This window comes from Gobio gobio (assembly GCF_949357685.1).
Source record: "Gobio gobio genome assembly, chromosome: 19".
Lineage (NCBI taxonomy): Eukaryota > Metazoa > Chordata > Actinopteri > Cypriniformes > Gobionidae > Gobio > Gobio gobio.
This window is the reverse complement of record NC_137112.1, coordinates 13,600,490-13,617,226: the sequence shown is the minus strand read 5'-3', so window position 1 is coordinate 13,617,226 and position 16,737 is coordinate 13,600,490. Positions and strand designations below refer to the sequence as shown.

Below are 16,737 nucleotides of genomic sequence, written 5' to 3'. Positions count from 1 at the left end.
TGATCAGCGAGAGTAACCGCGTGTAGGCGGGGAGGAGCTCCAAACGGAGACATGAAGTCAGACACTTTCTGCGTCCCGTAGTGAAGCTTGCGCTGTTTGCATACTTTATCACAGCTGAAGTGAAATAAATGCAATATTTGGCAATGCACAGAGGTTTCAGAGACATTATTGTAATACTTTATGCACTGCTTAATACAGCGTGTGTTTGTTTAAGAATGAAGTTCAACATTCAAGCCTACACTATCAATGAAGTGGGGTCTACGTTTTTAATCAGTTTTATTTTGATAAACATGGCAATATAACATCGCGACTACATGAAAGGAGGTTTTACTGTTATAAAAAACAGATTTGTGCACATTAGTGGAGCTGAAGGTTTTAGAATAAACACGAAACACACGTGATCGCTGTCATGTGGTGAATCTGGCCAATCGTGGAACAGCTGTGTCGTCATCAGAGTCCGTGCAGCCGCTCTGGAGAAACTGCACCGGCTGTGTTAGCCGGCTTCTCTCGAAGCGCTCTCGCTGCACTTTGTTGACATGCGTCACTGTCACGTGGCGTCTGCGCTGCCTCAAGTCGGACAAAATTTCTAACCGGCATGCACTGCTTCAAGTCAGCCGCCGATCGGTCTGCGCATCGCTGGGTGAAGTCGAACAAGCCTATTGAATCATTCATTCAAGACATTTTTTCAAAAATGTTGATTCATCCAATAATGAAACAAGTGAGACATTGAATCCATTCATTCATTCATTCGTTCATTCATTCATTCATTCATTCACGAGAGTTGTTCAAAAACATTGATTCATCCAGTAATGAAACATGTGAGTCATTGAATCATTCATTCATTCAAGAGATTCATTCAAAAACATTGATTCATCCAGTAATGAAACAAGTGAGTCATTGAATCATTCATTTAAGAGATTAATTCAAAAACGCTGATTCATTCAGTAATGAAACAAGTGAGTCATTGAATCATTCATTCAAGAGATTCATTCAAAAACGCTGATTCATCCAGTAATGAAACGAGTCATTGAATCATTCATTCAATCAATCATTTTTAAAATATTCATTCTAATTAATTGAACATTTTAAATAGACCGCAGGAATTAACATTTTGTCAGAACCTAATTATAATTGTTTTGTTTAGTTTTCTGTTCAAAATCGTGGGAAAATCATGATCTCTATTTAAAACAAAAAAAACCTTCATTCTCAATTTATCCAGTATCGTGCAGCTCTACGTAATTCTTACCTTTTTTTCTTACCTTGTTATTGCAAGAGAGTCAGAATTTATTTCTCAAAATTGTTTTGCAGTAGTAAAAAAGTCAGAATTGTGGAAGAAAAAGAAACAAACTTCCATATAAAAGAGATGCCAAAGTTCTATAGTGCAGTTTTTACAGTTTACAGCCAAGTCTGTTCCCTGTACATTTTACCATCATTTAACTTTTGTACCAGTGGTGTTCAGACACTTTTACATCAATCAAAGTTTTATGAACAGTGCAGAGCAGCTAAACCCTTGCGGGTGTTTTAAGCTTAACATTTGTTATGAGCAGGGTTTTGATTCTGTGTAGACGATCATTGAATTTGCCACTCTGTGCGTTTAGGGGTGAAGCCATATGCTTGTTCCATGTGTGACATGCGGTTTTTCCAACGTTACCACTTGGAGAGGCACAGCCTCACTCACACTGGTATGTGTCATTACATTGGACAATCCTTCAATATTTGATTTTTACACTTACACATTTTAAACATTAAGTGTCTTTGTTCACCTGAGCTATAATTAAATAGAAAGTCTTGCATACAAATCCCATTATGTTGTTTTTGATCTACGTTGTTAATATCCTATAAGGTTTTTCATTGATTAAATACATGAGTATCCATTCTGGGTTTATATCAGAGTTACAAATTATAGCGTCTACACAGAACTAAACCTTAATCTCAAAAATAATCTTAATCTTTCACACCAAGTACAATGGGACAAAACTAGAGATGCACCGATTGCAATTTTCTTATTTTTGTAAATGTGACCTGCCGGTACCGATTTTTGCAGATTTAGATTTTCTTTCTAAGAACTAAAACTGACAGCATATAAAAACAAATATCTACTTATCTTCAACGCATAGTATTATTCTCATAAAAAACACATACAAATTCAGTTATAAAATAAGAATAAATAATCAAATTGCATACAAATAAATCCAATAGAATAAAGAGAGACATGAAATATACGTGTCTTTAAGCTTTTCAGTTGGTTCTAACAGTAGGTTAGTAGTAAAGTAGTAAAGAAAAACTACAGAACTTAAAGTAATCAGATGTAAAATAACACTGGATAGTCTTCATTGTAAATATTAAATACAGATTAATGCTTACAATTAAAGTTGATGAACATGACAGTTTGAGTTTTGAGTCACTTTTAGAGTTTATGCACGGTTCCAATATACTGTTACACAACATCCATTATCTTTCTCAACTATATTTACATTCCAAACTGACTGTGTAACACTGTTTAACTCAATACTTGCCAAGACAGGCTTTTTGACATAATTTTGTATGTATTTAACCGTTTAAGTGCAGTGAGCCACTTATTTTGGTACTTGCGTGACTCACAAGCTGTTTGTGCGCCCCACATATACTCCACATGCTTTTGGTGTGAGTGCGAAACAATCAGTGCATCTCTACACAAAACAAGTGTAAAATGCTTTTCAAATAGTTGTTGTACTAAAGCTATTCACAACGCATACTAAATTTCTTAATGTATTTTTAGCATTTGAGCCATTACAAAGTTGACCCAGCATCTTATATAATATAATACATAATATAATATATTAAACATTCGTTAAAGGATTAGTTCACTTCAAAATGAAAATTTCCTGATAATTTACTCACCCCCATCTCATCCAAGATGTTCATGTCTTTCTTTCTTTCGTGGAAAAGAAATTAAGTTTTTTGAGGAAAACATTCCAGGATTTTTCTCCATATAATGGACTTTAATGGCAACCAATGGTTGAAGGTCCAAATCAATGCAGTTTCAAAGGAAGGGCTTCAGAGGCTCTGCACGATCCCAGACGAGGAATTGGGTCTTATCTAGCCCAACCATTGGTCATTTTCACAAAAATGTTTTTAAATGTATATACTTTTTAACCTAAATTGATCATCTTACTCTGCTCTGCGACTGCGACACACAATGGATTGCACAATCACGTCGGAAAGGTCACACGATGTAGGCAGAAGTATCGCCCCAAGCGCTCGTGCGAAGACTAATACAAACATCCTTTAGCAAAAAAGGTTAAACAACCATGTTGGATGATTTTGAAGTTGAAGTTGAAGGTTGAGTTCTTTTTGTAAAGGGCCTTTGTATTAGTCTTTGCACGCTCGTATGCGGCAGTACTTCCGCCTAGTCTAGCGTGACCTTTCCGACGTGATTGCGCAATTTGTGGCACGTTGCAGAGCAAGATGAGCAATTTAGGTTAAAAAGTATGTTTTTTGGAGGGGGAAATGGCCATTGTTTTGGCTAGATTAGACCCTATTCCTCGTCTGGGATCGTGCAGGGCCTCTGAAGCCCTTCCTTTGAAGCTGCTTTGATTTGGACCTTCAACCGTTGGTTGCCATTGAAGTCCATTATGTAGAGAAAAATCCTCAAAAACTGAATTTCTTTTCGACTGAAGAAAGAAAGACATGAACGTCTTGGATGAGATGGGGGTGAGTAAATTATCAGGAAATTTTCATTTTAAAGTGAACTAATCCTTTAAAACGGAACCCAGTAGTCTGATAATCTGACTGCCTACAGTTTCTAGTTAACAGAATTGCTGTGCTTTTGAGCAAGTTATCATATGATGTTATGCAGAACTACAATTTGAAGATGGCTTATTGACATTTTGTTCTGCGTTTAGGCGTCAAACCATATGCTTGCACCATGTGTGACATGAGATTTTTCCAAAGATACCACCTTCAGCGACACAGCCTCATTCATACGGGTACAAGTCATCTCTTGCCCATGTGCTGCTGCAGCTGTATGCTTTGCTTTTTGTTTCTTTGACTGGCATTTTTGAACCATTGCGCTCACTTTGCAGTTCTACCGCTTTCTGCTTTTGCTGAGAATTCCTGCACATCGCCATGCACATGAGCTTCTTTTAGCATGCTAGATATCATCTGCATGACGTCTGCTTTGCAATCACAAGTCCCAGTTCATGCTTCATATTTAATCTTCACAAAAACTACTTTTCTATTTCACCTTTATATTTGAAAGGGGGCCCTGCTGATCTTTGTTCTAACAGCTAATTTCCATGAACACATGTATGTGATTATGGTTGGGTTTTGGGCAGATGATGTTATGGTACACTCAAGGTATATTGTTGAAGAACGACATCTTATTTCCCTCCCAGTCTCCACCAATGATTGTGCATTTTTACTAGGGCTGCCCCATAAGAGTCGACCAATCGTTAGTCGATGATAAGAGGCTTGATTGACCAAATTTGAATTGATCCGGTTGGTCCCTGAACAAAAAACTCTATAGGAAATGGCGAAGTCACACACAGTCTGTGACGGACCCATCGTCAACATGGCTGGCCCATGTGATAATTATGTCAGACAGAAAATCCAAAGTGGGTTAATTCAGAGAGGGTAAAGGGTTAACCTAAAAAGATGACGTGCAAACTCTGCAGGCAAACATTCGCCTACTCCGACTTTGCTTGTTTTTTTTTAAACATGTAAGTAGTAGTCTAATGTTAGCCACTTTACAGGGTTTCTACGTAGTTTGGAAAAGTATGGAATTTAATTAGTCATTTCCAGGTCTGGAGAAGTATGTAATAAAAGCAGAGTATGGAAAAATATTTGCATTTCCAGACTATTGCCCCTATTTAGTTTTCTACAATAGAAAATTAAGAATTTAATAAATACATTTATCATACAAGAAGTGTGTTTTTTTATGGCAGCTGTTTGGTAGTGATTCTTTAGTGATTGTCAAACACGACTTTTTCATTATGCAAAAATGTAGGTTTCAAGCGTTTGGGTTTTTTTCCTCACCATATGTTTTGCACCGTTACAGAGCCTCTAAAAGGACCTTTGCAAAAATAAAAAATATACAGACTTTCGTGTACGCACAAGAAACCATACACATTGAGCGACCAATTGCACCATCAGCCCATTTTGCTGTGTGGTTTCTTAGCTGCCACGGAGTAAGCGTTAAAGCAGACCTAAGGCCTTGAAATACGATGTTCTGCCCTAACAAAAGCCACATTTTGAACTTTTTATTTTATTTTTACAGTACCAGTCTTTTTTATAGACCCTTGAACTTGGCAAATAGGACAATGCACACAGCCGTATTGCACCATTAGCCCATTTCGTGTCATGGTTTCTCCACCACCACCACAGAGGATGCGTTAAATTGGACATTATGCCTTGATATTAGAGGTACTACCATAAGGAAAGCCAAATATTGAGCAAATAGATCTCTTAATTAATGTGCATTCATGATCTCGTTTTCTTCATAGTAAAATAGCAGTGACACACAAAGAAAATGTTATATAACTAGAAATTGTAATGTGTAAGCACGCAAAAAAAATAGTTTAGTGAATAGTTTCACTATGAATAGTGCAAAAATAGTTTCTCGAGGGCACAAAAAAGTTTCTTGAGTGCATGCAAAAGTATTTTTTTATTTTAGGGGCTCTGTATGTTGTCACTTTGAGAAAATCAATGAAAAAACCTCTTAGAATATAAAAATATTTACAGATGACTGTACTATATACCAAATATAAAGCTGAAAATAATCCTGTGTAAAGCATTTATGTTAAATATGGTCTGAAAATCTATAGAGAGTAAAAGTATGGCATTTTGAAATGGAAAATGTGTAGGAACCCTGACTTTATGTAGCCGCTCGCTCTACACTTTAGCGTTAACCTAGAGAAGTTTGCACTATTATTAGACGCATATCCAAGTATTCGTGCCGAGTATGGAAGCACTTACTGTTTTTCTCTCTTCATAGGCGCATCCACTGTATTGCAGAGATGAGAGTCGGCATTGTCAACTAAGCAGCCGATAGAGACTCCGAAAACAGTAGTTATTGTCATAAACTTGTGACTAGTCAATTAATGGCTTAAATGTATGACTACCAGTCGACTAGGAAAATCTTTGGTCGGGGCAGCCCTAATTTGCCATGCAATCAAAATCTCACTGTCCAACCTGGCGATCATTGTTCATGTGGATATTTTATATTGAGTCTTATAAGCTCAAATTAAGCTCACAAATTTCATAGTGTTACATTTAAAATGGAGTGAATGGTTTGTCTACTAGTTGCCCGTCTTAAGTTATATCTTCTGCACCGCACTTTATTGACTTTTTGGTCTTGACGGTATGGCGAGTATACAGTGGCAAGAAAAAGTATGTGAACCCCATGCAGAATCTGTGAATAATTTTAACAAAATAAGGAAGATAATTTAGCTAGGGATGCGCCGATACGATAACCGATAATTCTTTATATTTGAAATCCAATAACCGAGATATATTGACTGATAAATCTAAATCCAAATTTTTATATAATTTGAGAGCCTGATTACAAAAACAAGTCTCACCATTAAATCCACGTGTCAAGAACACAATTATAATTTTATGTAGCCTGTATGAAAGACTTGCACTGAAATGTATTTTCCTTTTTTATGGGAATCCAATCATATTTCAAGCAAGTCATAACCATCATGTCGAACAGTGCGCATCTGAAGTGTCTCACCTGAAGGAAATAATCCATTATTTATCGGTTTTAATATATCGGCAAAATTTTCTTATCGGGTCAATAACGATAACATAAAAATCGGTTGATACCGATATGGTGGCCTAGATATTGTGCATCCCTATATTTAAGCAAAATGCTCATCAGTAGAGATATTTTTTCTAGCTACCTAATGAGTTTATGGACATTTGAATAGCTTTATTCAGCGAAACATAAGGTTAAGTAACATTGTATAGCCTACAATCTGTTTTCTACAAGCTGTCTTTCCCCGGTGGAAACGCTGATTGAGCGGATTCATTTCAGCAAGTTCTAATGTATCTTTCAACATGTTTATTTAGTGCAGTAAATAGTAGTAAAGCGCAGATGAGATGATCGTGTGCTTGATCCGTGCTGCCGCTCAAACGGAGGCGCCTCGCTACAGTGATCTGCCAAAATGACATCTGTTGTTTGAATTCATAATAAAATCAACAGAATTTTTCAGTTGAGACTTTGCTTCATATTAAAAGTAACAATGCACAAAGCTTTTTGCTATATATTGGATGGCAAATGTCTTGTTTATGCACAGCACAGACTAAAAGATTTTAGATTTAAGAAACCATATCATTACCGATTAAAATGGAGAAATTAATATTGTCTATCCATGTTTAATTGCTGTAGCTTATCCACATCATGCACAGTAAAACATGCCATCAGAGAAGTGCAAAGTAAACATCTGTTTCGATCACTGATTTCGGACCTCCAAAACCATTTCAACCTGAAACCGGAAACAGCTGTACAGCTTTGCATCCCTATTCGCATGAAATAAAATTCCTAATATTCTAAGGTTTTGGTCATATCACCCACCCCTACTTCCAATCATTCCAATCATCCTGGTGTGCAACACCCACAATACACTTTTTGATGGATATAATTTTTCTTGTTGAATATCCCATTTCACTTATTTGCACATGGGTTGTGGGTCAGCTCCCCCATAAGCTGTGTAACCATCTTTCATGCTCTTTCTATGTGCTTGCAAGCATCTATTGCGCTCCGTGAAGCATGCGATTTCAGCATTCTGTATCAATGTGCAGCTCATATATTGACATAAATGTGTTGCATATGATGGTTTAAATCTTACACATGATTTGCTCTGTGCATTCAGGGGTGAAGCCGTATGCTTGTTCCATGTGTGACAGGCGTTTTTTCCAACGTTACCATCTGCAGAGACACAGCCTCACTCACACGGGTATGAGCCGTCTCTCCTTACCCTTTGAATTGTTCTAACTGACTACACCGATGCACAGATTAGCACTGTTGCTAACTTGACAGTGTCAATATATTCAGACATTTTTTCCCAGCTGTTGCCTTTACAGTAAAGACAGTTGTACATGTATATTTTTTACCGGTTTGAAACCTTCTACAAGATTGTAGAAGATTGCAAACATGGGGGAACATTCATATATTTCCTCATATTACTAAAAAGTTGGCAGCAATGCTTTTGTACACATTATTTTTTATAGTTGCACATAACAAAACAGTTTTCAAATATAGGTTTGGCTGCAACAAACTCGAGTTTGGGCATAGTTACAGACAATGCATTGGGGTGTTGGACATACTGAAAGTTTTTTTCAAAACGTAACACTCCGGTACTCTGTGTTTAGGGGTGAAGCCGTATGCTTGTTCCATGTGTGACATGAGGTTTTTTCAGCGTTACCACCTGCAGAGACACAGCCTCACCCATACGGGTATGAGTCCAAGGGGGCAATGCACATTAAAGCATATCTAACACTTTAGTCTGCAGCCTTCACTACAGACATGACAATCACACTCTCCATGGTTCTCCATGTGCATTATGGGGTATTTTTTGACCAAAGGAGTAAACATTAAAATTTTTATCGTCGTCTCAGTTGCACCAATTTTATTTACTTGTCCCCATAAACTGTTACTTTGTTTATTTAGGGGTGAAGCCATTTGCTTGCACAATGTGCCCAATGAAGTTTTTTCAACGTTGTCATCTCCAACGACACAGTCTCACCCACACGGGTATGTGTCATGTCTTGAAATTGCTGGCCCATTCTCAGGGAACTGTGCCATATCCCGGCACAGCATTTAAAAAAAAAATGTTTTTATTTGAAGAGGTTTCTATTGAACCTCCAAGAAATATTTTCCCACCTCTAGCACAGTGATAGATGACTACTAATCTGAATACTGTGATCACAATACGTGTGTATACGTGTGCCACTCTCCGGTGGCCGTTTCTTAAACTTTAACCACACTACTAAATTTGCACGACAAGGTTCAAGTAATTATTAGAGCCTAAGCACCGATGGTGTGAGGACCCTATTGTAATTTCTCAGTCCGGTCTTCTCCTGAATGAATTGCGTTTTTGAGGAAACTTTGCTCACGCCTCAGAAGTGGTGAAAATTTACATCTGATATGGGTTTCAGAATTAGGCGTGGCAAAATGGCTTGATAGTGCCACCTACAAAATGTCAATTAAGCGTTATTCGCGCTACGTTTCACGTACAAGTGTGAAATTCGGTAGACACATGTTATGGCCCGATACCTACAAAAACGTTCCTGAGAGCAAAATCTGAAAACCAACAGGAAGTGAGAGATTTAGAATTTTATCTGCCAAATTTTTGCAGTTTTTGCCATTTCCAGATGTTGTACTTTAACAAACTCCTCCTAGATTTAATCAGATCAACATCAAATTTGATTAGTCTAATCTAAAGGCCTTGGTGATGTTAAGTTGCGAAGATCCTTGAGTTTTCCCTGAAGGGCGTGTCCATGGCGGCCTGACAACGTTTGATGTTTCGCCATGAAACTGGAAGCTGTTGTAAGTCAGGCATACAATGTCCAACCTGCCCCAAACTTCACGTTTGATAAGAGTCCTGGCCTGAAGACCTCTACATGCCAATATTCAGTTAGTCATAGCGCCACCTGTCGGCAACAGGAAATTCGATGCTTTACACTGTAATTTACTCCCTGAAACATATGCCATGAAATACCAAACTTGCTAGAAGCATGGTAAATCATGCAACACTTGGCTAAGTGCTAATTTATGCGATTAACGCCACAAAACAGGAAGTTGTTCTAACTCAGGCATACAATGGCCTGGCCTGAAGACATCTACAAGCCATAATTGAGTTAGTCATACCGCCACGAGCTGATAGCAGGAAGTGTGGCAAATGTAAATGACTGGCATAGTCCTTCTATTTTTATATACTTAACTGCATATTGCCCACCGTTCTGTTTTCCTAAAGCCACCTGGTGGTGGTGGCGTGGGTGCAGCTTTAATTATTTATTGTTACTAACACTAAATGCTATTATTGACCTCCTGTCACAGTAAAATTAGAATCCTTATGCTTATAATTTGAAAAACATGACTGGTATTTTCACTTGGGGTGTGTTGTAGTTTGGTTCTCTTGATACATTTAGGGTATGTTCACACTTGACATGTTTGGTTGGATTAATACAAACCCTGGTGCGATTGCTCTGTTGGTATGGTTCATTTGAACGTGTAAACGCTGCCATCTGAACCCTGGTGCACATTGCTCTGCTTCCAAATGAACTCTGGTGCGATTCGACTGAAATATAAATGTAACACAGACAAAAGACATGTAAACAAACCAAAAACCAGAAGATGAGACCATGAAAAGGACAGAATGCTCATGCATGTTGTTTTTTTTCTCTCGTCATAGTCGTGAGTTTGCCTGGTACAGTTCGGTACAGGCGTCAGAACCGTGTCTCCTTGCAGCAGATATTCGTTTGTGTGTGTGATATAGGGATTCCTGCCACTGTTTTGACTCCTTTAAACATTTTTATAAGCTCTTCACGAGTTCTCAGTTGGTCAAAATACCATCATATGTAGCTACGCACAACAACGAGTGCATTTAGCCCAGCGCACAGCATTGTTTCGGATGATTGGTAAGTTCAGTCTCAAAATAGACAAAACGTCAAAAGCCGACCAATCGGGTTGTGAACGTATCTTTTGATTCGGTGATTAAACTGCCAATCAAAAAGCTAATCGGACCAGGACTAAAAATAATTTTTGGTCCGGACCAAATTAACCAAGCAAACCGAACTACAAGTGTGAACACACCCTTAGTCCTGATCTGCTTAGCATTCACAATGGCTATGTTTACATGCACAACCTCTGTTTCAGTCAGAATTAATTCATTCCGATTGATGAATCCGAACGTAGTGTTTACATGAACGCTAAATAAAGTGATCGGGTTGATGTGCGCGTTTATAAGTCACAAGCTTCAAATCGGAAATTAGTTTTTGACATGCGCACACTGCACGAATATACAGAGTTTCCCGTTGTTTGTGCATACTATTCTCCTACATTGCTGCTTTTCTTTGTTTTAAAGGCTCTGATTAGGAGATGCAGAGCACATGAACTGTTGTGCCATTCTGCTTATATTTATCAAACTGTAAAACACCCCTCCGCACCCAAAATAAAGTGTCTGTGGATGAGAGAATGAAGTGAGGACTGATGGGATGTTGTTCTGCTCCACAGTGGTGGGGGAGTTTTAGAACAGGAGTCATTCAGACATTTTAATTTAACAACTGCAGCTTATTCCGTGTGCCATTACACCATTTCTACGTCATTGCACATGTGCAGAACTTTCCAGTTTTGGTTTTCAATCCGATCAAGTGTTTACATGTTCTCTTGATCAGATTAGAAGAGGAATAAACCACCCGTTTCAATCGAAATTTCATTCTGATTGAGCTCAATCGGATCAATTAAGGTGTTTACATGAAGGCTTTTCTTTCCGATTGAGGCGTGAATCCAATTTACTAATGGATTATTTGGTTGCTTGTAAACATAAAGATACACATTATGAAATGTGTAAAGGAGCCAGGATTTCCTCTGTTTCACACAAACAAATATCTGCTGCAAGACTCGTTTCAGACACCTGCACAACGTAGCTCATATGACAAGAAAAAACTGGTGCGCTTGAGCATTCTGTCCTTTTTAGAGTCGCATCTTGTGCTTTTTGGTTCGTTTATATGTTTTTGGTCCGTGTTGCGTATTTCAGTCGTGTTGTCATATTTCAGTCGAACCGCATCAGAGTTAGTTCGGAAGCATCTCCAGAACTGCAGCTCTTGTGAGGTGTTCCCGGTGCAGTGGTCAGTATCTATCAAAAGTGCTCCAAGGAAGGAACAGTGGTGAACTGGCAACAGGGTCATAGGCGGCCGAGGCTCATTGATGCATGTGGGGAGCGAAGGCTGGCCCGTGTGGTCTGATCAAACAGACAAGCTACTGTAGCGCAAATTGCTTTAGAAGTTAATGCTGGTTCTGATAGAAAGGTGTCAGAATACACAGTGCGTCGCAGTTTGTTGCGTATGGGGCTGCATAGCCGTAGACCAGTCAGGGTGAATGCCCATGCTGACCCCTGTCCACCGCTGAAAGCACCAACAGTGGGCACGTGAGCATTAGAACTGGACCACGGAGCAATAGAAGAAGGTAGCCTGGTCTGATGAATCATGTTTTCTTTTGCATAACGTGGATGGCCAGGTGCGTGTGCGTTGCTTACCTGGGGAACACATGGCACCAGGATGCACTAGGATGCACTATGGGAAGAAGGCAAGCTGGTGGAGAGGGTCCTTCTGGGGTCTAGTGGAGTCCATGCCTCGACGGGTCAGGGCTGTTTTGGCAGTAAAAGGGGGACCGACACAATATTAGGAAGGTCATAATGTTATGCCTGATTGTTGTATTGTACAATATGCATAAAATCCTCAGCTATCAGTATTATCTCTGAGTTTCCCAGGGGATTGAAATTCTTATAGCACATGAAGGCAGCATTATAATCAAAAAATATATATAACTCCGTTTCTCTTATGATAGTGTTTTGTGATCATGGTACAAAATATATTACCCCAAAATAGGGTTTAAGATCAGTGCAATGATGCCTCCATAATGGCCTTAACTAGAAAATAAGGAGAGAGCATTTTCTTGTGGTGCCCTGTGCACAGCGCGTGGTGGGAGCGGCGGCGCTGCTGGCGGTAGCACTTTTAGCATAGATCATTGAATCTGATTAGACCGTTAGCATCTCGCTCAAAACAAAATGACCAAAGAGTTGTGATATTTTTCCTGTTTAAAACTTGACTCTTCTGTTGTTACATTGTGTAGTAAGACCAACGAAAAATGAAAAGTTGCGATTTTCTAGGCCGATATGGCTAGGAACTATACTCTCATTCCTGCGTAATAATCAAGGAACTTTGCTGCAGTAACATGGGTGCGGCAGGCGCAATGATATTAGAGAATCCTAGAAGCCATAGAGAATGTATAGAGAATCCGACAGAAAATAGTAACTTTTAATTTTCCGTCGGTCTTAGTACATGATGTAACTACAGTAGAGTCAAGTTTTAAATGGGAAAAATATTGAACCTTTGCTAATTTTTTTGAGCGAGATGCTAACGGTCTAATCAGATTCAATGGTCTATGCTAAGCTATGCTAAAAGTGCTACCACCAGACCTGGTGATTGGCTGAATGGATTTGAAAACGGTAAAACTCAACAAGTCGGAAAATGCAGTGCTCCTTTAACACAGAAGACAAGATAAAGATAAGAACAAATAAACAAATGTCAAACAACAGCACAAATAAATGCAATAGAATAAAGAGAGATATGAAAAACTCCAAAGTATTAATTTGTTTACAATAATAGGGCCCAATGAAATGTTTTTTTCTTTTTCGTTTTTACAGAAATTGTGTGTTGTGTATTTTAGTTTTTCTGGTAATCAAATGAAGGCATAAAACATTCAATTGATTTTTTATCAAATTAAATTTAAATAACTTTATTTTTGCAAACAAAGTGCTGCACAATAGAGGTGTACTGTTAAAATTAAAACATGGAAGAAAAATTTCAATTTATTCTTTTTAAAGATAAAGTTAATTATTGTATTGTTGTTATTAGTAGTAGCAGTATGTTCATACATTATACTGTACAATAGTAATTCAATAGTAATATTCACATGTTCATATTGTAAGTTCATCTGTTCGTCATCATACAGTAACATAGCGAGCGGCACGTGTACAGGAAATTAAATTTCAATCATTCACACAGAACATGTAGGATTCATATTTAAATTGTCTTCTTGCGGTTTAATATTCACAGACACTATTCCATATTGTGATGTGATGCATGTTTACTGGTGATTGATTCCTCAAATTTGATGCAGTATACAGTAAATTTTGTTTTTATGACTGGATTCTGTCCATATTTTCCACTTCTATAGATCAGTGGTGTGCGCTCTTTTGGTGATAGTGTGAAACTTGTGGGAATTAGTAAAATTATGCGCAATACAAGCACTATTTAACTGGTCCAGGCACAAGATTATTATGCACATTTTTAGAATTGATGTGCATCTTGCATTTCCATCCAGCACTTTTTGATGCGATATCCCCAAAATACACATACAAATAGGTGGATGGAAACATAGCTACTGGAAATCATTGCAGTTTCTTTTTCTAAAGCATTTAAATATGCTTTTAAATCCAGAAAGCTCACTGAATTCTTCCCTCTTGCGAAAACTCTTGTTAGATTTAAAAAAAAAAAAAGCTATCTTAATTGTACAATGAATCTCTTATTTACATCGTGTTTACACTTTGTTGGTTATAATGGAAGGATTCATGTTGAACAAAAATTAAACCTAGTGCGTTTTCAGCTGTGTTTCTGACTAACTTACTGACTAGCACATCTGGTCATAAGCCATTCATGCGCTCAACAGATACGATTGTGGCTGGCTACAATGCTCTACACTTGTAAAAACACGCTATAAATTGACACAAATGCAAACGAGAGCATTTTAAACAGCATCTGTCAGCGGGTACTGAAAATACCCGGTACTCCGTTCTGCAGAAATGCTGGTACCGTCAACGTTTTATTTTTTTAATTACCAGTACACTTACTTACAACAACCCTTAATATATCTGGTTTTTTTTTTTACCATTATAGTACTTTTTACAAATATTTTTTTAGTTAATTCATGGGGCACAAATGGCACCATTTCCTGAGAATGAGCCTACTGTAATGAACACTGTTTTTAAGGGACAAGTATAGAATTATTATTATTATTATTATTTTTTCCTCCGGACCCAGTTTGCATGGAGGCTTTAGTTGCTATTTTCAACTGTTTTAGAAATGGAGGATTAACCATCTTATATGTGGGTGTTTTTGTGGCTTGTTAAAGAGATAGTTCACCCAAAAATTTAAATTATCCCATAATTTACTAACCCCCAAGTCATCCTAGGTGTATATGACTTTTTTCTTTTAGATAAAAGTCATATATTAATAAATATATGAATAAATGTGCTGGCTCTTCCAAGCTTTATAATGGCAGTTTATGATGTATTGACGCACTTTTTTTTTGGGGCTTCAAATTTTGGGCTCCCATTCACAGCTTGGAAAAGCCAGGATATTTTTTTATATAACTCCGGTTGTATTCGTCTGAAAGAAGAAAGTCATATACACCTAGGATGGCTTGAGGGGGAGAAAATCATCATTTTCATTTTTGGGGGAACTAACCCTTTAATTTACTGTCATTTTTGATCATGAAGTTACTTCGTTGAAGCTGATATCCGCAAGTGCATTCTAATGCTAGTACTCTGCATCTAGGGGTGAAGCCATTTGCGTGCACAATGTGTGATATGAGGTTTTTCCAACGCTACCATCTCCAGAGACACACCATCACCCATACGGGTATGTGTCGTCTCTTTATACCCCTCTGCTGGTTCTCTTCAGCATGTAGAAGAAATTACCATAAAATAAAAAATGATGCGCTTTTGCCATTTATATGTTTGAGATTTTTGTAAGGGGAGCAGTCAAGTACCACATTTCCCTCGTCAGTCATGGGCATTCTTAAAGTTTGACAAAATTACAGTAGTTCATGTTTGAGTTAGACTAAGAGTAGAATATTTGTTATTTGGTAGAAGCTAATAGGTAGTTATTTTACACATGCAAATACAAATTATCTTTACTTTCAAAGCCTTACCGATTCCTTACATTTTATATTCTTTGTGAGGGAACAAAAAGGTTTTCAGGGCAATAAACAGGCAATAGGCAATAAACAGCAGTGCTCACTTTTTGCCGCAAAATTTTCAGTTGTTTTAGAGGGTGAAGAGTCCTCTGCTCTGACAAGTACAACTAGAGTCACACAATGATGGGAGAGATATCTGTATTTGGCAGCTATGAAAATATGAATTTCCAATATTTGACCTTAATGCACTTTGTTGGAGAGTTAAAGGCACAATATGTAAGATTTTTAGATTAAAATATCCAAAAACCACTAGAACAATGTTATATATTTTGTTGACCTGTATACTTGCAAAATCCCAAACGTTTCCAAAAAATTTTAAATCCAGGGAAATCAAATAGTCAAACCAAAATTAATTCAGACACCTTCAACATTTTCTCACATTATCACAGTTTATTCGCTATAGTTTAGAAAATGGTAATAAAATATGATGAGCTCCGAGCTCTGTGTCAGAACAAATTCATCTTGATAATGTCATAACTTTGATGGAAATGTATGTAATGGATTACTTACAATCAACCAGTCAGCTGTTAAATTCAAGCACACAATTAGATAATACCAATTTAGGTCAACCAATGACCAAGCAATGCTTCATTTAGTTCAGTCTGTGGTGTAAAAGGTTGCATTAGCTATTAAAGAAAAAACGCTTCAGCAAAACATGATCAGGTCAAAGTGTCTGAATCATTTTGGTCCCAAATTGTTATCATTTTTACTGGTAGTAAAGAATTTTTGGGTGTATGTCACAATTTACTTTATTTTGCTAATCCTTACTTACATAAATTAACTATAGTATCCTGCACCCACTAGTAAAAAATTATATCTGGTGTCTGAATCATTTTTGGTTTGACTGTATTTTAATCAGGACATGAACGTGTCCGTGTGTGGTCTGTCAATGACGCCATATCCGTAGAAACCATGGAAACCCCAAAGGCGCTTTATTATATGATGTGTTTTATTAGATAGCCGAGCAACTGTTTGGATACATTTATCAACAGAAA

At 37.6% G+C, this 16,737-nt stretch overlaps 1 protein-coding gene across 27 annotated transcripts in view; it reads left to right on the top strand.

Moving 5' to 3' along the window:
- The window catches only part of znf740a (zinc finger protein 740a), a 49,894-nt gene that overhangs the window by 16,237 nt on the left and 16,920 nt on the right, over nucleotides 1-16,737 (top strand). For 5 of the 27 annotated variants that reach the window (XM_079845016.1, XM_079845031.1, XM_079845022.1 and 2 more), the window contains exons 7-10: nucleotides 1,599-1,682; nucleotides 3,885-3,968; nucleotides 7,857-7,940; nucleotides 15,322-15,405. In XM_079845016.1, coding sequence (XP_079701142.1) covers nucleotides 1,599-1,682; nucleotides 3,885-3,968; nucleotides 7,857-7,940; nucleotides 15,322-15,405 — 336 coding nt within the window. Of the gene's footprint in view, nucleotides 1-1,598; nucleotides 1,683-3,884; nucleotides 3,969-7,856; nucleotides 7,941-8,355; nucleotides 8,440-8,653; nucleotides 8,738-15,321; nucleotides 15,406-16,737 lie in introns of all 27 variants that reach the window. The other 22 variants (XM_079845010.1, XM_079845027.1, XM_079845014.1 and 19 more) reach the window with 9 other exon arrangements.